This window comes from Talpa europaea (assembly GCF_964194135.1).
Source record: "Talpa europaea genome assembly, chromosome: 8".
In the NCBI taxonomy this organism is placed as follows: Eukaryota; Metazoa; Chordata; class Mammalia; order Eulipotyphla; family Talpidae; genus Talpa; species Talpa europaea.
Genome location: NC_140075.1, coordinates 21,960,823 through 21,985,405, shown reverse-complemented (window position 1 = coordinate 21,985,405; position 24,583 = coordinate 21,960,823). Strand labels below are relative to the sequence as shown.

At 33.2% G+C, this 24,583-nt stretch overlaps 1 protein-coding gene across 2 annotated transcripts in view; it reads left to right on the top strand.

Annotated features, from left to right (window-relative positions):
• SCAPER (S-phase cyclin A associated protein in the ER) overlaps positions 1-24,583 on the top strand; it is a gene marked incomplete at both ends in the record, with an annotated part of 375,287 nt that overhangs the window by 9,685 nt on the left and 341,019 nt on the right. The window contains 7 exons of one of the 2 annotated variants that reach the window (XM_084239451.1): positions 560-717; positions 15,029-15,291; positions 17,780-17,995; positions 21,376-21,546; positions 22,352-22,427; positions 22,603-22,720; positions 22,992-23,103. In XM_084239451.1, coding sequence (XP_084095577.1) covers positions 560-717; positions 15,029-15,291; positions 17,780-17,995; positions 21,376-21,546; positions 22,352-22,427; positions 22,603-22,720; positions 22,992-23,103 — 1,114 coding nt within the window. Of the gene's footprint in view, positions 1-559; positions 718-15,028; positions 15,292-17,779; positions 18,014-21,375; positions 21,547-22,351; positions 22,428-22,602; positions 22,721-22,991; positions 23,104-24,583 lie in introns of both variants that reach the window. The other variant, XM_084239450.1, reaches the window with a different exon arrangement.

Below are 24,583 nucleotides of genomic sequence, written 5' to 3'. Positions count from 1 at the left end.
GACCCTAATCCTTGCCGGTGGCTGGGGAACAAACTGGCGCTGCAGAGGCTGTGGGCAGCCTCGCAGCCCAGCGCTCAACCACTGCGCCACCAGGGGAGGCCCAATTCGCAGTCCATTTTAAAGAAACCAAAATTAGACATTGTCTGTGAGGCATTATGTTGCAGTTTATGTAGCAAATGTATACAAAGAATAAACTTGTTTTAATAGTACCTCTATTACTAGATTGGCAACTTAATGCACACTTTAATATGTAATTAATACACAGTTTTAAATGAAAATAGAAAGTCTAAGGTATATATGCATATTTTCTAAGATTCCCTATTTAATTTTCCTTTAAAGCATATGAATGAGAGCTTCTGTATTATCCTTGTTCCCAGCAATATATATTAATTCAGTGAAATATTAGACCATGATAAATTTATGAATATACTTGCCTTAAATTGCATTTTGGTCTGTAAATAAACACATAATTTATTTAGTTTTAAAATGTAGTAGATACTATATTTAAATTTTGACTTTTATATTTGGCTTCTTATTAATGTAGTCATTTTCTCTGTAGGGGTTCACCTGGCACAATGGCTGCTCCCCGATTGGCTCCCACAGGTGTCAGTTGGGCTGACAAGGTAAAGGCTCATCATACAGGCTCAATTGCACCTTCAGATGTAACACCTCAGTCTTGCCCACCATTAACAGTGCAGAAGTCTTCTCGCAAAAATGGCAAGTGATTTTGAATCAATCTTTTTATGTAGCAGACAGGTGGATATGTAAGCAAATACTTATTTTACTTGAAATGGTTGATAATAGCATTATGTATTTTATTATTTGGATCATCTGTCTGATATTAATTTGCCTTAGTTAAAATTGATAAAATAATCTTAAAAAGTGAAGATAACTACTTTTCAGCATTCTATAAAACTTTATGGGAATCATGCTTGTCTCAGGTTTGTACTATATAAATTTTAAGAGAGTGATTTCTTTTGTCAGTTCAGTTATTTATTTATTTTTAATTAATTAGTTTATTTATACAAGCACTGGGTACAGTCAGAAGCACGGGAGGGTGAGAGAATTCACCAGAGCCAGAGCGGGGAACAGATCAGGCAGACCGACGAAATATACTGCTGAGGGGAGCAGCGGGCATGGCAGGAAAGGTCTGCACGCCATGTGGGCCCCTCGCAGGTGGCTGGGGATCGAACTGGCGCTGCAGAGGCTGTGGGCAGCTTCACAGCCCAGTGCTCCACCGCTGTGCCACCAGGAGAGGCCCGTCTTTTGTCAGTTCATTTAGTATGTCTTTTGTAGCTCTTTTTGACTTATGGTAATTTAGACTATCCTCTAGGAAGCCATGAAGTCATTACTTCATTTCATTAGTATTTGAGGATTATTTTGGTACCATAATATAATGTCTGTGTATGTCTTTGCTTACACATCTGTGTTCGATATCACCAGAATTACTAAGGTGCATAAGTAAATAGAAGGGCTGTTATTCTGAGAGTCTATCTTGGACTTGTTCCATGAGAATTTCCTTCATAAAATCTTTTTATATAGAAATCTAGAGAGAATTTTATATATTTACATCTATAGATACTTTGAACTCTAGAATAATAGTAATAGTGAATTTGTAGGAGCAGCATGAGAATACTGCTTTTTCCTTCAATGAAAAATCATTTGGGGGCTTTTAGATTCAGAATTTTTTTTTTGAACATAACAGGTATTTCCGCTTTTACATTATAAGTAGATTTTTGTCCATTTTGGTCATAGTAAGTTCTGTTGACTTATTTCATATAATATTTCTTATTTAATCTACTTTCTGTACCTCTTGATTTTTTTATATAGAGGTGTAGAAAATTGAGAATGAAGGCATGAGTTCTTTCTCTTTCTACAGTTTACTTTTTCCTTTCTAAGTTTCACTTCTATATGTTGAGAGCCTAAAAGAAATGTGTTAAAAATCAAAATTTTGAATCTTAAAGATGTCGTGGTACTAGCACATATGGTTTTATTTAAAGCAGTACCCTCAGATTATTATTCATGATTATGACCCATTTAATTGAGATGAAATGAAACATCTTGATTACAAGTAGGTTTAAAAATACCCTTGTTAGTATATCAGGAGGTTTTGTTTTTGACCACTTTGTTCTTCAGTTTTGAGGCTTTAGTGCACTGTTATGCAGGTTAATTTTGGTGTATTAAGCCATTTATAAAGCAGTAGCTCTATATTGACATTTGTGATAGACTATAAAAATTATTTTTGTTAAAGATGACAGATTGAAGATATACATTTACTACTCTTTCTCTGAATTTTATGAAAATGATATTAAAGGATTTAGAAATAGGACTTAAAGGAAAAATTGCGGAAGAAAGATAATATGAACATATTTTGGGTAGTAGAAAATAGAAAGACCCAGGTGACATTTGAGTAACCTGAGCTGAAACCTACCTCAGAATGGATAAAACTTTAAACCAATCCAGTTTGCCCCATGGAACTTTTGGGAGTTGGAAATTGGTAGGAGCAGGTATCTTGAGGTGAAGGTCAAGGTAGTATTTGTATGTTAAGAAACAGCTTAGGTTCTTTTTCTTCTCTGCAACTCTTAACAGTATGATGACTCTGTCTCTCTCACTCAGCAGAATATTAGAGGTATATTCTCTGGAAAAAGTAAAAAAAAAGATGGTATCAAACCTGAGAGAAACATGTACATTGGAAGGTGGGAAGTACAATATTGAAAAGAAAGTGTTTAATACTAGATACTTTTTATTTATTGAAGGGTTATTTTTAACAGATAAAGTAATTCTAAATTTATATGTACATATCTTTAAAACACAATTAAGCAATAATTTGAAATAATTGAAAAATCTGTAGTCATACTATATTTTAAAGTAACTGTCTCAACAACTGAGAGTCTATGTAGACAAAGAGTCAATAAAGACATAAAATACCTGAATGAATGTGGCATAATGGATTTGTCTATGAGATTTTTTTTATGCTTCAGTCCAGAAACTTCTTACTGTTATGTCTTCTAGTCTATAATCTTCTGTTCTCTTGTTTTTAATCCATAATAATGCCTATTTTATTTTTAAAGTCTATGTAAAGTGTAACTATCTGAACTACTTGTGACTTCTTAATACTTAATACTTCGGGGGAGTTCTTAGTTATTTGATCCTGTTGTTGTTTTTTGCTTTTTAGCATGCCTCATAATATTTAATTGTATGTTTAACATAGTTTATTAAAAATTGAAGGGATTCCTTCTAAAAGGATTACTTTTCCTCTGGAAAGTAGATAAAGAACAAGCAGATCACCTTAATTCTTTCAACATTTGGTTTGAGGTTTTATTAAAGTTGATGTATTTTATTTTTTTTTTTTATTAAATTTTTTTTTTTAATAGAGGCATGTTTTATTTATTTATTTGTTTGTTTGTTTGTTTTGTTTATACATGCACTGGGTACAGTCAGAAGCGCGGGAGGGTGAGAGAATTCACCAGAGCCAGAGCGGGGAGCAGAGCAGGCAGAAGGACCGAAGTACACTGCTGAGGGGAGCAGCGGGCGGCAGGAGAGGTCTGCGCGCCATGTGGGACCCTCCTCCGGTGGCCGAGGAGCAGCCGGGGATCAAACCGGCGCCGCAGAGGCCGCGGGCAGCTTCGCAACCCAGCGCTCAACCGCTGCGCCACCGGGGAGGCCCAAAGTTGATGTATTTTAGTTACATCTTCATTCCTTTGGGGGTCTCAACTGAAGACTTCAGGTGTTTGCCAAGGCCACTACATTCCTGAATTTCAGCTTTTGTTTCTTGAGTACTGTATAGTTGCTACAATATCTGCTTAGCTCATTAGCATCCCAGCTGCTGCTTTCTGCTGGGTGTCTTGGAGTTTTGCCCTGTATATGCAAAGCTTAACAGTTGTCAAACTTCTTAAGGAAAGATTGAATGCAGATTTTTTTTTTTGAATATCATGCTTGCAATTTCCCCCTGTGTCCAGTTTTTACTTTGGATTCTTTGAACTCCAATATCTTTTTTTTTTTTTTTTTTTAGTCAGAAGGGACTTCTGGTTTCTGCTAGAACTCACTTCCTTGGAACAGTGGATTCCAAATGTCTTTATAGAAAATTCTAGGGTGAATGTGTATCCTTTTTTCTCAAGAGTTGTAGTCCCTCAAATCTTGCCTATACTGGATGTTTTTTAATGGCTTAACAGTTTATATATTTTTGTCAAACTTTTATAGTTGTGTTTGGCAGGAAGAGGATTAGTTTTGATACAGGATACATTGTCATGCCACTAAGTTCCAATACATATTTAAGTACATGTGGAACATTTACTAAAATTGACACATGCACAACCATTAAACAAGTTTCAGGTTGGTAACATGCTATCTCTTTGAATACAGTAAAATTAAATTAGAAATCAATCAAAAAAAAGTTATAAATTTCCCATATTTTTGGAATATATATCTGAGTAACTGTAGCGCCAGGAAGGGCACAGAGCAGGTTTTCTATGATTGGAGCAGACGCAGTAAAGGAGAGTCCTAGAGCCCTTGGTGCCTTTCTCAGGTGTTTATTGAGCTTTTACATGTAGTGTAACAACCAGGTACACAGCAAGCAGGGGTGCCCGGGGGCCAGGAGGCCGGGAGGCCCCCAGGTCCCTGGAAAATCTTCACTCTGGGCTTCTCTGGCTTCTTTCTCCCTTTCTCATGTTCTCTCTCTCTCTGCTTCTGCTTCTCTGGGTGAATATATCAATACTGCAACCATGGCCCACAGAAGTAAACAATGCAACTGAATATAACAATGTAACAAAATGCAGGTCCCCCCCACCCCCCATCAGGCAAATCCTAATGGTGATGGCGGAAAAGCCTGAAAATCATTTACCCTACAGTAACCATGAGTCAGAGAACAAATCACAATGAATAGTAGAAAATGTGAATTGAGTGAAAATAAACTTTTAAAATCTTGTGGGATTAAGGTAAAGCTATGCTTTGGGGAAAATTTCTGTTAACCTTAATTGCATGTAGAAAACCTAAAACCCACACTTTTTGTCTACTTCAAGAAGTTAGAAAAGAACAAAGTAAAGCCTAGGACCATAGAAGGAAAAAAATACATAGTTGAGAACAGAGAAAATCAACAAAGCCAAAGGTCCAGATATCTAGTAACACTGATGAAGAAAGAGAAGTGGCAAAGTGCAGTAGGGGGGATGAAATAGAGATGTGGGTAGACATCCCACAGATGTTAAAATGGCAGTGGGAGGATATTAGGAATAATATTATATACTAGATTTAGAAATTTAGATAAAATTGACAAATTCCCCCGAAATACAAAATCATAAAATTTGCATAGCAAGAATTAGAAAAACTTAAAAACATGTATTAAAAAAATGAGTCCACAAAAATTTTCCACAAAGAAAATTTAGATCAAGATCGCTTTGACTGTGAATTCTACATATGTTTAAGGTAAAAATACCAATCTTACAGAAATTCTCTAAAAAATAAAAAAGTAGAGCTTATTTTATGATACCAGCATAACCTTAATATCAAAACCTCATTAGAATATCTCATTTTTTTCTTGAATACTGATGTAAGGGCCCTAAACAGAATATTAATGAATTAAGTACAATAAAAATGATAGCAAATCATGATCAGGTTGGGATTATTTTAGTTTTTCAGTTGTTGGTTGTACTAACTTGAATTTAATGCCTCTTTATATTAAAGACATTTATAAATAATATTGTAAAATATTAAAAATCATACAACTCTAGAGTATAAAAATTATAACAAATATAATTTTGAATTTTGTGTACTTCTATCCTAAGATTACTGTAAGTATTTAGAAGCTTTTGGATGGTTAAATTTCATAATTTTCTGTTTTCAACAAACATTCTTCAATATGGGAATAGATTTTTAATGTAATTTTTCCTGAAGTTTCATTAAAAATTTAATTTTTCCATCACTAATACTAAAATGTTCAAGAGACCTGTGTTATTGTTTTAATTCTGATATATTCCTCTTGACTTGCTTCAGTGGGACAAAATTTAAAAATTTTTACTGATACTTTTGGCCATTTACTGGTTTATGGTTAGATCCAAGTTTTAAACAGTATTTCATTCTATCAGGAAACTTTCAAAGAAGAGATGCTTTTTTTGTTTTTATTTTATTTTATATGTATTTTAAATAATGCCTCCTTTTTGTACAATGCATGCTTTCTCCTCTCAGGTATAGTCCCCACAAAATTCCTACCACTAGTTAACCTTTTACTAACATCATAGTCCCTTGTGTAAGGACACATTCCCTCCTGTTTTGATCCCTTCCCCCCCCCCCCCCCCCAGAGTATCTCTAATTAATAGTTGCCTGTTAATTTTGTTTTTTACTTATTATAATAATATTTTTTTCCAGGTCCCTTATTTGGTTCCCCTACATTCCTCCTATAAGTGAAACCATCCGATATTTTTCTTATTCCTTCTGGCTTATTTCACTGAGCATAATCCCTTCCAGCTCTATCCGTGCTGTTGCAAATGGCATGAATTTATCTTTTTTTGATTGCTAAATAGTATTCCGTTGAGTATATATACCACATCTTCTTGATCCAGTCATCTATTTTTGAGCATTTGGGTTGTTTCCCTATCTTACCTATTGTAAATAGTGCTGCAGTAAACATGGGATTGAATTAATATATTTGTGTCCTTTGGGTAGATTCCAAGGAGTGGAATTGCTGGGTCATATGGAAGCTCCATTTTTGGTAGCTTGTGGAATCTCTACACAGCTTTCCATAGTGGTTGGACCAGTTTACACTCCCACCAGCAGTGTAGCAGAGTTCCTTTTTCTCCACATCCTTACCAACATTTGTTGTTTCCTGTGTTTTTTTTTTTTTTTTTTTAATATATATGTGCCATTCTCGCTGGTGTAAGGTGGTATCTCATTGTGGTTTTCATTTGCATTTCCCTAATTACAAGTGATGTTGAACATTTTTTCATATACCTCTTGGCCATTTGCATTTCCTCTTTGGATACGTGTCTTTTTAGCTCTTCTGCCCATTTTCTCAACTGGATTGTTTACTTTGTTTTTGTTGCGTTGTGTGAGCTCTTTGTAGATCTTTGTGATCAGTACCTTATCATTAGTATTATGTGCAAAAATTTTTTCCCATTCAGTAGGGTGCCAAAGAGGGGATGTTAGTTTCTAAGTAAAATAATTCAGACAGAAAAACAAATATTGTATGATCTTATTTACGTGTGGAATCTAAAAAATCCACACTCATCAAAACAGAGAAGATAGATGATTGCCAGTGGTGGAGGGGGGTGGTGAAGGTGGTTAATAGGTATAAACATTGAGTTATAAATAATGAGGATGTAATGTACAGCATGGTGCTTATTGTTAACAATACTATCAATATATTGTATCTTATATAATAATTTAAGAGTTAGATCTTAAAAATCCTTACTACAAAAAAAAATGGTGAGTGATAGTATTAACTAAGCTTGTTATAGCAATAATTTCTCTATCAAAGATTATGTTGTACACCTTAAACTAATAGTGTTAGATGCCAATTATATCTCAATAAAACTTAAAGAAGAAATCTCATACCTTTATTTAGCACTCCTCTAACTCCAAATTCATTCTCTATTAGCAGTAGTAGTCTAATCTTAGCCATTCTGTTAAGTATATAGTGTCATCTCAATTGTGATTTTAATTTTCATTTCTCTAGTGACTAATAATGTTGAATACCTTTTATGCATTTATTTTCCCTTTGTATATACTCTTTAGTATGTTTGTTCATGTCTTTTGCTCATTTTCTACTTAGAATTTTTTTTTTTTGGTATTATTACTACTGAGTAGTGAGAGGTCATTATATGTACTCAACATTGGTTCTTTGCTGAATTTTTCCTGCCAGAGTGTTGTTTCTTCCCATTATCTCCAAAAGTCTTTTTGCAGAGCAAAATTTTCAATTTGGTGAGGTCCATGAGGTCTTTTCTTTATGGAGTATGATTTTGGTGTCAAAGAACTCAGTGACTAGCTATTGATTCAGATGATTTTTCTCTGAGTTTTAGAGATGGAGATTCACTTTTTTGCTTATGGACATTCAATTGTTTTACCACCTTTTGTTGGAAATTCTGTTTTGAAATTTTGTTAAAAATCAGTTGACTATATTTGTGTAGGTCTCTGTGGGTGGGTTTGTGCTTCATCTTTTTTTTCCGTGTCTATTGCACATACTACATGGTCTCGATTACTTTACCCTTGTGGTAAGCATCAGCATCATGTAGAAAGATTACTTCCACCTTCTCTTTTTAGAAATTGTTTTTAGGGCCTCCCCTGGTGGCGCAGCAGTTGAGCCCCGGACTGCGAAGCAGGCCGCAGCCTCTGCAGCGCCCGTTCGATCCCCGGCTGCCGGCGAGGGTCCCACATGGCGCGCAGACCTCTCCTGCCACCCGCTGCTCCCCTCAACAGTGTAGTTGGTCAGTCTGCCTGTTCTGTTCCCTGCTCTGGCTCTGGTGAATCCTCTCACCCTCCCGTGCTTCTAACTGTACCCAGTGTTTATATAAATAAATAAATAAATCTTTAAAAAAAAAAAAGAAATTGTTTTTAGCTGTTTTAGGTCCTGTTGTCTTTCTATGTAAATTTTAGAATAAGCTTCCCTAGGTCTAAAAAATGTTGCTGAGATTTTGATAGAAATAACATTACAGTTCATCAGCTTATGAAGAATTTACATCTTTATTTTGCTGAATCTTTCCATATGTGAATATAATGTACCTTTAATTGATATATTAGACCATTAGTTTGTAAGATGGATTTTCATAGTTAGGGCCTAAGTCTGACATTTGATTTACTTTTTCGCTGGTTGTCTTTCCATTGTTTCTGTTTTGTTGCCTTCTTGTGGGTAATGAACATTTTTTCTAATTCCACTTTGATTTATTTTATAGCGTTTTGGAGTGTGTTGGCTTGTGTAGTCTTTGTAGTTGTTGTCTGAGGTATTACATTAACATACGCAAGTTATTTCCTACTGTTTTTGCTATTACAACACCAAGTGAAATATAGAAACCTTGTAATTGGTTCTTTTATTGTCTTCACTGCTAAAATTTTCTTAATTATAATGAGTACATCAGAGAGTGTTGTAATATTTTTTTCTCTGTCAAGTATAGTTAAAAAAACTCATGAAGGGCCTCCCCCGGTGGCACAGTGGTTGAGCGCTGGGCTGCGAAACTGCCCGCAGCTTCTGCAGCGCTGGTTCGAGCCCCAGCCGCCTGTGCGGGGCCCACATGGCGCGCAGACCTCTCCTGCCACTTGCTGCTCCCCTCAGCAGTGTGCTTGGTCAGTCTGCTTGTTCTGCTCCCTGCTCTGGCTCTGGTGAATTCTCTCACCCTCCGTGCTTCTGACTGTACCCAGTGCTTGTATAAACAAACAAACAAACAAACAAACAAATAAATAAATCTTAAAAAAAAAACAACTCATGAAAATTGGAATAATTTCTTATATCCAGCTTATTTGTAGCATCCCATTGTTCTTTTCTTTTTGACCTTTTAAATGTTCTTATGTTAATACATTCATTTTCCTTTAGGGACTTTGTTCAGTCATTCTTTAAGGGCAAGTTTGCTAGAGATACATTCTCTTAGTTTTCCCTTCATCTGAGAATGCCTTTATTTACAATTCATTCGTAAAGTATACTTTCCTGTATATGGAATTTGTGATTGATTTTTTCAGTCCTGAAAAATGTGCTACTCCCCGTCACCTCAGATACTTCAGATGAGAAATCTGCTGTCATTTGAATTGAAGTTTCTCTATTGATAATGTATTTTTTCTGTATGGCTGCTTTCAGAATTTCTCTGTTTCCACTTTTCAGTGGTTTTTTTATGATGTGTTTTAGCACATATATCTTTGTATTTGTGTTTTAGCACAAATATCTTTTGTATTTATTGCTTGTTTCTTGAGTTTCATGTCTTTTGGTAAATTTGGGGTGTTTTCAGCTGTTCTTTCAGATACTTATTCAGTCTTATATCCTCTCTCCTTTTCTGGGACTCTGATACAGTTTCCTGTTAATTGAGCCTTGTGACACCTATTCGGCAACATCGGGGCATCACTTTGACCATCTGAATAGATGCTGCTACTAGGCACTAATGACACCAAGGAGGGGCAAAGTGAAGGGAAAACTGACTCAAATTGTCTTGTTTTAGGGTGGGTGGAATCTTAGTTCTCTGCTTGGCCTCAATGACATCAAATGTGGTGTGTAAATACTCTCACATTTAGTAGGATGTCTCTTTCACATACAGAAGCATTTTGTTTGATACAGTTTCAGTTGTTTATTTTCTCCTTTATTTTCCTTGCTGCTGGAGATGAATGTGCAAAGATGTTCCAGAAGTTTATGCTATGGAGTGTTCTGCCTGTGTTTTAGCCTATGTATTTTATAGTTTCAGGTTTTACATCCGGGTCTACATCCATTTTGAGTTGACTTTTGTGTATGGCATGAGATAATGGTCTAGTTTCATTCTTTTGCATGTGGCTGTCAAATTCTCTTAGCATCGAAGCTTTTTTTGTTCCACTTTCCTTTGTTATATATTAGTTTTCCATAAATGTGTGATTTTATTTCTGGGCTGACAATTCTATTGGTTTGTATATTTTTGTTCTAGTACCGTGTTGTTTTAATTATTATGGTTTTTAAGTATAGTTGAAGTCCAGAAGTACAATACCTTCATTTTTCAGGAGAGCTTTAGCTATTTTGGCATTTTCTGTGGTTCCATATGAATTTCAATAACCTTGGTTCTATTCCTTTGAAAATGCCACTGAAATTTTTCTGTCTTTTTAATACTCTCTTCCTTTCCATGCTGTGTTGAAGGAGCTTGGTTCAACAAAGAGACATCATTTCTTTGTTCTAGATCTTGGGGGAAATAATGCACTGGTTGTAAATTATTTACTATGTATTAGTTGTAGGGCTTTTTTTGTAGAGACTTTCCATTCAGTTGAGTTAGTTCCTTCAATTATTAAAGTTTAACAAGAGTTTTTTTAATGAATTGATTGTGGATTTTGTGAAATACTTTTTTGTAGCAATTGATAGGGCTTTATGACTTTTCTGATTTAGCCTATTGACAGAGGTAGATTTTAGTGATTGATTCTTGAATGTTGAACCATGTTTGCATACTTGAAATTAATTCTGCTTGTTGATGGTTTATTCATTTTATGCATTGCTGCATATGATGCACTGATACCTTGTTGAAGATTTTTGCATCTGAATTTATGGGAAGTACTGGTATGTAGTTTCTATGTGTGGACTTTGTGTATTTCTGTACTAGGTTAATAATTGCTGTATAACTTGGAAGTATTCCTTCCTCTTCTGTTTTCTTATATAGTTTGTGTAAAATGGTGTTAATCCTTTAAAAAAATTAAAAATAGTGTTTTTAAAAATGTAAGACTATTCATCTTGATTGAGCTTCATTCATACCTGTGTATTTTAAAAGTTTTTTGATAATTCATCTTTGACCCATAAATTATTTAGAAATGTGTTTAATTTTTAAGTGTTTTGAAATTTTCATGTTTTCTTTCTGTTACTCATTTCTTATCTGATTCCATTATTCACAGAGATCATATGGAATATAGTATCATTTTGACAATATTGATTCTCCCTGTCCATGAGCAGGGAATAACTTTACAATTCTTTGTATCTTCTTCTATTTCTTTTAACAATGTTTTATAGTTTTTCTTGTATAGGTCCTTTACCTCCCTTGTTAGGTGTATGTCTAGGATATTTTTTTTTTTTTTTTGCTGAAATTATAAATGGGATAGTTTTCTTAAGAAGGCAACTGATTTTTATGTGCTGACTTTGTATCCTGCCACGTTTCTGAGCTTGTTTATTGTTTCAATTAGGTTTTTCATAGAATTTTGGGGGTTGTCTGTATATTACCATATCATCTACAAATAATTATAGCTTTACTTCTTTTCCAATTTAAATTCCTTTCAGTGCATTCTCTTGCTTAATTGCTCTAGCTAGGACTTCTAAATACTGTGTGGAATAGTAGTAGTAAGAGTGTACATACTTGTCTGTTCCAGATCTTAGTGAGAAAGTTTTCAGTTTTACTCCATTGAGAATGATACTAGCTGTGGATTTGTCATATCTAGCTTTTATTATGTTAAGATAGTTTCTAGGATTTTCATTATAAATGAATGCTGAATCTTACCATATCCTTTCTCAGCATCTGTTGATATGATTATGTGCTTTTTGTTTTGTTGATGTGGTGAATTACATTGATTTTTGTGTCCCTGGTGTAAATCCCACTTGGTAATGATGTATTATCTTTTTAATGCATCGTTGGATTCAGTTTGCTACAATTATATTGAGTATTTTTGCATCTGTGCTCATTAGATAGTTATGTAGTTTTCCTTTTTTGTGTTCTTTGTTTGGTTTTGATAGTTGTGTAATGTTGCCCTCTTAAAATGTATTTGGAATAATTCTTTCTCTCTTTTTTGAGCTTGAGCATGATAGGTATTAGCATCTTTGAAGGTTTGGCACAACACATTTTTGAAGCCGTGCAGTCCTGGACTTTTGTTTTTTGGGAGAGATTTGAATACTCTTTCAATTTCCTTGCTTGTGATTGTTTTGTTTAGGTTTTCTATTTCTTACCTGTTCAGGCTTGGATGATTGTATTAATTCTATGAATCTATTTCATCTAGTTTGTTGAATTTGTTTTCATATAAATGTTTATAGTAATGTCTTATCATTCTCTGAATTTCTGCAGTGTTTGTTGTAATAATGTCTCTTAAATTTTTGATCCCATTTACTTGAGTTTTCTCCCAATTTTTCATAATGAACCTAGCTAGAGATTTGTCTATTTTGTTTATTTTTTTCAAAGAACCAGATTTTTATTTCATTGATCTTTTGCATTGTCTTTTGATTTCTATTCCATTTATTTCTTTTCTAATTTTTATTACTTCCTTCATTCTGCTGACTTCTGGATTTTTTTGTTGTTCTTTTTCCAGTTCCCTGAGATGAACAACAAGGTTGGTTGTTTGGGGTCTCTCTGGTTTTTTAATGTGGTCCTACATTGCTATTTACTTCCCTCTTATTACTGCTTCCCTCTTACTGCTGCATTTGCTGTGTCTCATCCATTTGGAAAGGTTGTGTCCTTATCATTTGTCCTGAGGTTTGGTTTATTTATTTATTTATTTTTTGATTTCTCCTTGTTTTTCTCATTAACCCAGCAGTCATTTAGTAGTGTATTGTTCAGTCTTCATGTATGAAAGTATTTTCTTGGTTTTCTTTTAGTAGTTGACTTGTAGTTCAGTACCTTTATGGCCATAGAATATACTTGGTATGTTTTCTGTCTTACAAACTTTTTTGATATAGTCTTGTGATGCAGTATGTGTCAGTCCAGGTCAAAGATTTATGTGCAATTGACAGAAATATTTATTTGGCTTTATTTGAGTCTAGTCAACTAGATCCAAATGTTGTGTTCTTTCTTTTGAGCAATTACAACCTTATATATTTTGTTTCGTTGGTGTCCATTGGTGAAAGTGGGCTGTTGAAGTGTTCAACCACCTATGTATTTTTTCCAGTGTCTGATTTTAGATTTGATAGTAGTGGTTTGATCTAATTTGGTGCCACATTGTTTGGTGAGTATATATTGATGTGTGTTACATTTTCTTTATGTGTTGTTCTCTTGATCATTATGTAGTGTTTATCCCTGTCTCTGTTACTTTTTTAAGCTAGAAATTTATTTTGTCTGAATTACAAGTATGGCTGTTTCCACCTTCCTTTTATCTCTGTTTCTTGTTACTTTTTAAAGCTAGAAGTCTGTTTTGTCCTAGTACAAGTATGACTGTTCCTGCCTTTCTTTGGGTGCCATTTGTGTGCAGAATTGTTTTCCATTCTTTTACTTTCAGTCTATGTTTATCCTTGTTACTTAGGTGTATTTAGGGACTTTCTGGCAGTAGTCTAATGCAGCTAGATACTCTGTGTCTTTTTATTAGTGAGTTCGGTGTATTGACAGTTTTAGAGATTATTGACAGGTTTTGCTGATACCTATTTTGTGTATTTCTGGTGGTGCTTCTGAATTGTAGGCTTTTGTAGTGTTGCTTGGAATATATTTGAAAACAATAAGGAAACTCAGAACTCACTGTTGTGCTGCTTTTCAAATTGTAAGGTATCACAGAAGTTTACCTACTTTTTCCTATTTCTCAAAATCTTCAGTGCTGATGTGTGTTTTGTTCAGGTATGGCTACTCCATCTTGACCAAAACTGGAATCTTTGTATTAAATTTGAAAGACTATAGCTAGCCTATAAAACTTAAATTGTGCTTATGTACAGATATACCTCAAGCTGTGACGTTTTCAGACGTTTTAGTGAGAGAGTCTTACTTAATTTAGGCCATTTTACTATGTGACTTTGGACACAGACCCTTGATTTCCTTGTATAAGTGTTGAAATATTGGATTAGATTCCCCAGGCCTCCTTCAACTAACATTCAGTAGACTTACAATCATTGAAGTGCCTTTTTGAAAGTTAAGGTTTGGTATAGTATTGTGATAGAGGAAGGAATTTAGGCTTTGAAGCTGGCCTATATTTGAATTCTGAAAGAGGGGGATTCATAACCAGTGGGGGCATGGACCCCACAACCAATTTCACTGGACTTGCATCTTGGCTTTATCTTTACTAGGTCTGTGACCTTGGGAAAAAATGTAACCTCTCTCTGTCCTCTGATAAAATGGAGATGATAGTATTGATCTTATGGGTTTTCATGAAGATTATATGTTATTGTATGTAAAGCACTTAGAAAGTGCTGTCACATAGTATATACTATATCAATGTTTATTATTTCTATCTGACTGTGTAGCTTTGAGCCAATCTTAATCTGAACTTCAGTATTATCTTTTGAATAATAGGGATAATTATAACTACCCTATAGTTTAGTTGTAGGGATTAGTGATTATACACACATACCCCACACAAAACACACATTGCACAATAATTTGTGTTATGTTTATTAATTAGATTTAATGGGAATTAGGTTCTAAATGTTTCTATTTTCTAGTTATTTGGAAATTTTTATCATTAAAAAATCTTGATTAATATTCTTCACTGAATTGCATAGAACGGAAGGATGCTGAAGGATGGGAGACTGTTCAGAGAGGAAGGCCTGTTCGTTCACGATCAACAGTAATGATGCCAAAAGTTTCCTTAGCAAGAGATGCATTAAGGTCAAAGGATGACAGTGATAAAGAAAATGTACATCTTTTACCTGATGAAAGCACACAAAAAGATGAATTTGTTGGAGATGAACCTTCTAATACCATAGAATCTCGGCCCAAAGACTCATTACACTCTTGTGACCATCCTCTTGCTGAAAGAACCCAGGTAGTACAATCTGAAAATTCTTTAATGCCTTTTTATGCTGGAATGTCTCATTATTCTACATTATTTTAAACTTTTTATTGTGAAAAATTTCAGATCTACAGAAGAGTTGCAACAATAGAACAGTGAACTCTCCTGCACTCCTTACCTAGATACACATGTCTTATTTTTGCCTTTTCTTTCTCTATTTATGAGTCAAATACATATATTGTGTCCTATACGTGGATAAGCATCACCATTCACCTTCAAATACTATAGCATGTATCTCATAAAATAAAGGAATTCTCACATAACTACACTGTAATGATAAATTTAGATAAATTTACATTAACTAATATATCTGATTTATCATCCATATTCAGAATTTTCCAATTGTCCCAATAATTTCTTCATAGAACTTTTAAACCTCTATTCCAAGATCCAATCTAGAGTCACATGTGGTTTGTTGTTTTGTTTATTTAATATTGCTCACCAGGAACAGTTATTCAGCGTATCTTTGTCTTTCATATTAATATTTTGAAGACTATGTTTCAGGATTTTTTTGGTGGGATGTCCTTCAGTTTTTTGTTCATTATTCAATTTATCTTATGTATTTTTGATGGAATAAGTGTTTTGTCTTTAGTGTCACATGTGGTATCATGATTATCAACTCAATCAAATTTGTTACCTTCGATTACTTAACTAAACTGGTGTTCTTCATTTAGTTTATTTAAAATGGTGAAAATAAGGATCATTTTGTACTTGTTCTGCTTTTACTTGTTGCTATTCAGATATAATTTGCTAATATTTAATGCAATTCTTAAAGTTAATATCCTGTTACTTTTTTTAGTCTCTGATATTTTCGTTACTTAGTTGATGAAGGAATACATTTTAAAGATATTTGTTCATGTAAAGATTCATGTTCAACTAGTATGATTTTATGTAAATGACTAATATATTTTTTGATTTGCTACATAGTTTAAGTAACTAAATCATAAAATAGTTGTAATATTTAATAGTGTAGAATAAAATCTGTTTTTAAAAATTCTCTAACTCTAGGATATTTATTTTTATTAGAAACTGTAACTCTACTTCCATGTTTTCCTTAGTAATGATGATGGCTCTTAATCCTACATTATGCCTCATGTTCCCTAATTCTTTAATGTATGTGTGTTTTATGCCTACATGAGATTGGAGGCTCCTTGTGAGCAATATCTTGTGTTGCCTTTTAATTTCCCATAATATGGAGCAGAGTCCTTGATATCAGTACATTTTGTTTTAGTGTAAACTTTAAAAAGCTTTCTAATGTAGGAAAATCACTGAAAAATCATTTAACATCTGGTAGTTTTACAAAGTGTGTTTTAGCTGTATTAAATGAACAGTATTAAAGTTATGCTGTTTTATGTATTGAATAAACTTACATGTTTTGCAGGAGCAATGCATGCATAGAACTTTTTGAGAAATTAAACTATTGCTAAAATATTTCAGTATAAAAGTTCACTTGTTATGGTGGCCAAACTAATAATACTTGTTTTCTCCACTGTTATTCTAAAAATGGAATTAGTATATTTATATCTTTTCTCAACTCTATAGTTTAGCTTTGATATTGTTATATAAATGGTATTGATTTTTTAACAAACAGGGTTGACTATATTGTAAACTTCAGTAATGCTAATATAAATATTGCCAAGGAGATTATAAACCATGGTGACTGATGTATATATAATGTTGATGACAACATAAACAATGTGATACAATTTAAATAATGTTTTTGCTAAAATCAACACTTTGGGACACTTTAAGTTCTGAGTAATAATAGTATTTTTAAAGTAGTTTATACCATTTGGCCACGTTTAATATTTATATAAATAATCAAATTGGGGGTTTTATGGCTACTGCAGTGTTTATATAATATTTATTTAAGTAGTGATGTGAGTGACTTTTAAATTCACCAATATACATTTTATTTCTTGTACTTGGAGCTCATTACTTTGAGTATAGTTGAAAAATATCACACCTACCTTTCTGTAATCTGGTAGAAACTGAAATTAAAGGCCTGTTCCTAGTAACTACACCAGAAAATTTTGCAGAAATGGATAGGTATTTGGCCAGTGCCAATGTTGTATTTATTTTAGATTGTTTTCACATTTCTGTTGGTTTGTGTTAAATATTCCTAAAGGGAGGTGTGCAGGATGTTGAAACCTAAATACTATGAATTGCATGAGACTGCATGATCAGATAATCTGTACTTCTGTATGGTATATTTCTCTTTTAGAGCTGAGGTTGGTGTTATGTCTTCAGTTGATACTTTTACATACTGTGTTAAGATTATCTAAAGAGAGAAAGTTTCTTTTTTTAGTAAAGCACCCTTAAAATATATATTTTGATGAAAAATGCCTTCTTTTGATATAGACAGTCTTTGTAAAAGCCATGTTAAATACCTTTTGTAAATATAATCAACTTTCTAGAGTTTTTATTATCTTTCATTCATTCTTCAAATATATTTTGTTAGTTCACAGTGAGTACATTGGATGATATCAAGACCACTGGCAGTAGTTTCTTACAAGACAATTCTATGCGAACTTCGGAAATACCTGCTGTTCACATTGATTCAGAGTATGTTTCAGTTACTCAGCAAGTGGACACATCTTTGCAAACAACTGAGGATAAACTTTCAGCAGAGAAAGCACCGATAGAAAGTGAAATGGACCCTTCAGATATTTCAAATGTGAGTGCTGCTAACCTGGTAAGAACAACTTATCAGAATTCTGAGTAAATATACTAAAGAGATATAAACCTCGATAATAGTAAAAGCCCTTTTTTAAACAATGCATTTTATATATGTGATTCCGTAGTAATATTTTATTCTTAAGGTAGTTTTTTGATATAGCTAAGATTCTTGTTTTATGGAGGAAGAAAATAAGACTGTGATTTAAGTAACTTGTTCAAAATCATTGAGCTTGTATGCGATTTGATCAGATGTTCTTTAGGATTAAGAAACTAAACCAACAAAAATAAAGTTGTCGGGACCTGACTGGTGGCGCAAGGGTTAAAGTCTCAGTGCTATCAAGCTATTGCCAGGATGACATGAGTTTGATCCCCGGCCAGGGAGCTAACCCACATGGCACAGCAGACCTCTCCTGTCTCACCTGCTGATCCCCTCAGCAGTGTATTTCAGTAGATCTCCCTGTTCTGCTCCCCATTGTATGTCTGGTGAATCCTCTCACTCCCCGTACCTCTGGCCTACACCCCTGTTCTTGTATGCATAAATAAGTAAAATAAATAAATAAATAAAGTTGTCTGTAACCTCTAGCACTCTGAGGTTGGGAGAAGGTGCCTAGTTGGACTTTGAAAATTATCTTAACAGAGTTCTTTAGATAGCTACTACCATTTGCCTGGAGTTGATCTTTAGGATAAGATTCATTTACCATCCCTATTGCAGAATTTATGTGCATTGGTTTAGAATGTATTGGTTTATGGTTTGGGATGACTACTCATTTATGCTTATCTCTTCCTATTTCCTGCTTTATTATTAAAATATTTAACCTAAAGATAATCTAGAATAGGTCAGTCTAGTTTTGTTTAAAAGTAACTTTATGAATGTATAATCTGGTCTAATACCATCTGCTGATACCATCTTTCAGCATAACAAGGCATTAAGTTTTGAAAAAAATATGGATTATAGAGACCATTTACAAAATAAAATTTGAATATTTTTTTTTTTGAAAACTTTTTATATGGAATTCTTTTTTTTTTTTTTAAGATTTATTTATTTATTTATACAAGCACTGGGTACAATCAGAAGTGCAGGAGGGTGAGAGAATTCACCAGAGCCAGAGCAGGGAATAGAACAGGCAGACTGACGAAATACACTGCTGAGGGGAGCAGCAGGCGGCAGTAGAGGTCTGCGTGCCATGTGGGACCCTCGCCTTTGGTCAGGGATCGAACCAGCACTCAACTGCTGCGCCACCAGGGGAGGCCCTGGAATTATTTCTTTTTAAAGTTACTTAGTAACTTTAAACTTTTTGTTTTGTGGAGGAATGTTGAAGTTACTTAGTAACTTTAAGAAGAAATAATACCATATAAAAAGTTTTTGAAAAAAACTATTCAAATTTTATTTTGTAAATGATCTCTGTAACCCATATTTTTTTTTGAAAACTTAATGCCTTGTTATGCTGAAAGATGCTATCAGCAGATGGTATTAGACCAGATTATACATTCTATAGAGAGAAATAACTTCTGGTTTAAGGGAAAAATAAGCTTTACATTAATAAGAAAGACAATAATGTAAAAATTATATATGTATAAATAGACATTAAAAAAAAGAAAGACAAATACTTAGATTCCTTTAATAAGGAGTTACAAGCAATTTGTTTTTTTAATGTAGGCCTTTAAGTGAGGTAAGCTTTAAGTGGTGAAATATAATTATGGTCTTACAAGTAGTGTGTTTAGTATGGGATAGAAATTAGTTACATTTATATTTTTTGTTGTCATAGCTCTACCATATTAAACTTATTTTGCAAATTGATCCTGTAGGAATCAAATATTAAAATAGGAAAAAGATCCCATACTTTAAAAAAAAAAATCCATAAAAATACTTTAAAAATTCTTCCTTAAACATTTAAATTTTGATCACATGTGGAAATAAGCTTCTGTGTATTATAACCATTGGTTATTTTGCGGGTCACATTTATGTACTTGAAAAAAAGTTTTGCTTTTAAGGCGAACATTAATATGTCCTTAAAGGTCTTAGAGAATTTTAATTAAATCATGGCTTAAAAACAATTTCTTAATTTGGTTTGTACATCAGAGGTCCTTCTATGGGTCACTCTACAGAAACCACTCTTTGTTTTGGATTCTCAGTGAGGGCTCATGGAGAATTGCTGCAGTGGAGAGAGAATGGTTATTTGTTGTTGTTTTCCCATAATACAGTATTGTCACTGGGTAAAGTAAAAAAAAAAAAAAAACAAAAAAACAAATAGCTGGGTAAAGTAAAAAAAAAAACAAAACTTATACTCTTCTTATTTAACAGAAATTTAGCAAAAAGCGGCTGAAAACCTTTCTGTTTATGGTCAACTTCTGACAATATTGTAAAAATGTGATACTATGAAGCCTACCTACTGTGGATCTGTTGATCTGTTTTTTCTTTTTTCCATTAAAGTTTATACTGAAATTTTAACTTGTAATACAAAATTCTAAATTAAGAAATAATGACATATGCAGATACTTGATTTTTCATTTTGAAAATAGTAAAGTTATATATGAGTAATGAAATCATTGTTTTGGCTATAAACTCAGCCACTAGTTTCTTTTGATTAGTGTTAGTGAGGTAACTCTTATTTATAATCTGTATTCTCATATTTTATGCAGTTTTCTTATGGGGAGCTTATTGTTGTGTTTTCTTTTTTTATCCAATGTAACAATATCTATTAAGGTGTTTAGATTATTTCCATGGAATTTCATTATTGGTTTTTGTTACCCCCTTTTTTTGTTACCCCTTTTATTTCCTCTCCTCTTTCATATTTCCAATTTGTATCCTGTGTTAGCTTATTAGCCATAGTTCTTTTTTTTCTAGTGTTCCCTTAAAGGATATAGTATACATATTTAGTTTATTGTAGGTGTTTATTAATTAATGATGTCACATTTATTAATGATATTGTTTGTGTTATTTCTAATGTTTTAAAATAAAGTGTATATGTTCAAAAAGTATCATCATGATTATAGCATTTATTCCTTTTTGTTCCCATTTTAAGATATTTGATCAATAATTGTTTGAATTTCTGCACTTAAATGAAATTTACATTTTTAATTAATAATAATACCTGTTATTTATATAACTTCACAGTTTCTCATACACAGCAGTCTAAGAAGGTAAGTCATGGTTATTGTAACATTTTATGGAATATAAAATAGATACTAGTTTTAGGAAACTTCTACATCACATAGCGAGGCGGTGGTTGAACCTATACTACCCCAGGTTTTGTAATTCTAGATCCCTGCTATTTTAGGCATCCTCTTGAATATCATTTGAACATAAAAAAAGAGATGATTACTTAAATTTTGGGTCAAGTGATGATTTTTCTTTGTTGTTTGTTTTTAACTTTGTAGTCCATGGCAGAAGTTCTTGCTAAAAAAGAAGAGTTAGCTGATCGTCTAGAAAAGGCCAATGAAGAAGCCATTGCTAGTGCTATTGCTGAAGAGGAACAGTTAACTAGAGAAATTGAAGCTGAAGAAAACAATGATATTAACATTGAAACTGACAACGACAGTGATTTTTCTGTGAGCTTTTAGATATTTTAACATAATTGTTCAAATGTTATATTCATAAATAAAATTTTTAGGCCAAAAGGACTTAGCATTCATCTAGTTCTATTTTAAATCATTAAAGAAATCATTATTATTTTGAGTGTAATTGAGATTTGTACAATAATCAATAGCACATCTTTTTTTTTTAGCATTTTACCATTACTTTGTGTTTTATATATATACTTCAGTTGACAAGTTAAAAGTTATTTTCATTTTACAAATCAAGAACTTGAAATTAAGGAAAATTAGAACTTAACATTACTGAGATTATAGTTGTAGAGACTGAAAAAGAATTCAAGAAATTTTCCTTATTTTACTCTAACAATAAGCAAATACACTGCCTTGCTGTCACTATACAATGAGAATATATATCTTGATAAGAGGGATTTCTTAAGGAATAAAAATAACTTGAGTTTCAGATATTTTTCCATTAAATTGTAATGCCTAACAAGTAATCTTGCTCTTTTGATATGTGCTCTGAATATGCCAGTTTATGTAGTGATATTAATAGGCATATACATGTCTTAAAATTATTTCATTTGTATCTGCTGTTAATGGCAAGTGGTCTTGTCTTCCTCTTAAAATACATAGGCTATGGTGTATTTTTATCTTGGTGATTATTGTGACTATAACAGGCATATGGCTGTTTTATGATTTTGAATCATCTTATTAAGTGAAATGTATGAGCAAAGATTTGAGAATGCCATATGTAGTTTAATTTTTAAGGTTATGATTGTATCCAAGTATTTGTTTTTCAATTTTCCTTATTACCTTTTAGGCCAGCGTGGGCAGTGGGAGTGTATCTTTCTGTGGTATGTCTATGGACTGGAATGATGTCCTTGCAGACTATGAAGGTATTGTGTGTATGTTTGTAAAAAAACAGATTATTTTATTATGTGTAGTTTCTTTGCAAAAATAAAAATAATAGGAAGAGGAACTGCTGATGCCTTTTAAAAATCTGTTTGCAAAACATATTTTTATAGAACTCTGTTATTAAACAGTAACAGTGGTTTTGTTTTTTCTGAACAGCCCGTGAATCCTGGCGTCAAAATACATCCTGGGGAGATATTGTAGAGGAGGAACCTGCCAGACCTCCAGGACATGGAATTCACATGCATGAGAAACTCTCCTCACCATCTCGTAAAAGGTCTGACGTTTGGAATCGATTTGGAATATTCACAGAAAGGAAGCCAGCTACTTTCTCAACATGTAGCGCTGCTGCATAACATTTTAAGACACTTTACTTTAGGACAGTTCCAGAACCATTGAAAAGTGATGATGTTTTCCTGAAATGTTAGCCCCAAATTAGTTTTGTATATATTGTATATTTATTTTATAAACTTTGGCGACTAAGGAGAATATTTTTGACTTTATTATGTAAACATTTGTGCCTCCTGTCCATTTGTTTGTATTAATAGAACAATTGCAGAATCTAAGAAGAAACTTGAGGAAAAGCAAATGAAAGCACAGCAGCTGAGGGAAAAGTTACGGGAAGAAAAAGCATTAAAGCTTCAAAAATTGTTAGAACGGGTGAGTTTTTAATTGATAGGATATTATAATAACTGTAAATTAATAGACTTCTTTTTCTTTTTTCTTTTTAAGCTATGTTTAGTTATTAACTTAACATGATTTATGATACTATATGTTTTAGAGGTTAGGCTCACACCTCTGTAACTGTGTGTTACCAAACCACACACACCAATAATCTTCCAACATTGTCCATTGAGTCCCCCATCTCCCTTTGCTGTTGTCCTCCACCTCCCTTTCCTGGTAGCCACAGTTCAGTGTGATTTCAAGGGTTTGCTGTTGTTTATTCGTTTGTTTTGTTTTTTAATATTCCACACAAGAGGGAAATGATCTGGTATTTGTCTTTCTCCTAATTTATTTTGCTTAACATAATCCTCTCCAGTTCCATCCAGGTTACTAGAAAGATACTTAGGTTGTTTCCATCACCTGGCTATTGTAAATAGTGCTTCATGAACATAGGAGTGCATATATCCTTTTGAAATTAGTATTTCTGTAATCTTGTCATCTTCATGTGAATACCTAGTAGTAGAATTGCAGGATCTTATTGTAGATCTTTTTATAAAATAATTTGAGAAACCTACATACTGTTTCCCATCTGAGCCAACCTGTGTACATTCCCACCAACCCTGGAGAAAAAGGTTTCTTTTTCTCCAAATCATTCCCTTTTGGCTCTTCTGCTCATTTTTCTGTTGAGCATGAGTTCTTTGTAGATCTTGGATATTAGTCCCTTGTCAGATGCATGATGTACAAGTATTTTTTCCCATTACCTGTATGTTTTTTTTTTTTAATGATAGTTTTTGTGGTTTTTTTTTTTTTTCCTGAACAAAAGCTTTTTAGTTATATACAGTACTATTTATTTTGCTGTTTTTCCTGCTTTTGACCTAGAGGCATCCCTGACACCAGTGACTTATAATGTTTTGTCTATGTTTTCTTCGATGTATTTGAAGATATTAGGTGTTACATGCAAGTCTTTAATCCATTTTTAGTTAATCTTTGTGCATTCTGTGATGTTTGGTCTAGTTTCTTTCTTTTGTTTGTGACTGTCCAGTTTCCCAATACAATTTGTTAAAGAGAATTTCTTTTACTTAATTGTACAACTTTGGCTACTTTGTCATGTTAACTGACTATACAACTGTGATTTATTTGTGGGCTCTCAATTCTATTTCATTCATCTGTGTGTGTCTCCCTTCCCCTCCCAATGCCGTATTTTGATTACAATAAATTTGTAATATAGTTTGAAATCTGGGAGCATAATATCTCTTTTTTTGTCAAGATTGCGTTGGCTATTCAGGGTCTTTTTGGTTCCATATAAATATCAGTAGTACTTGTTCTATTTTTTTAATATTTATATATTTATTTTACATCATTGTTCAATTTTGTATAGTGTTTGATTTCTCCTCTCAGGTATAGTCCCCATAAAATTCCTACTACCAATTCACCCGTGAAACATCGCCATAGTCCCTTGTGCTAGCTACCTTTTTAA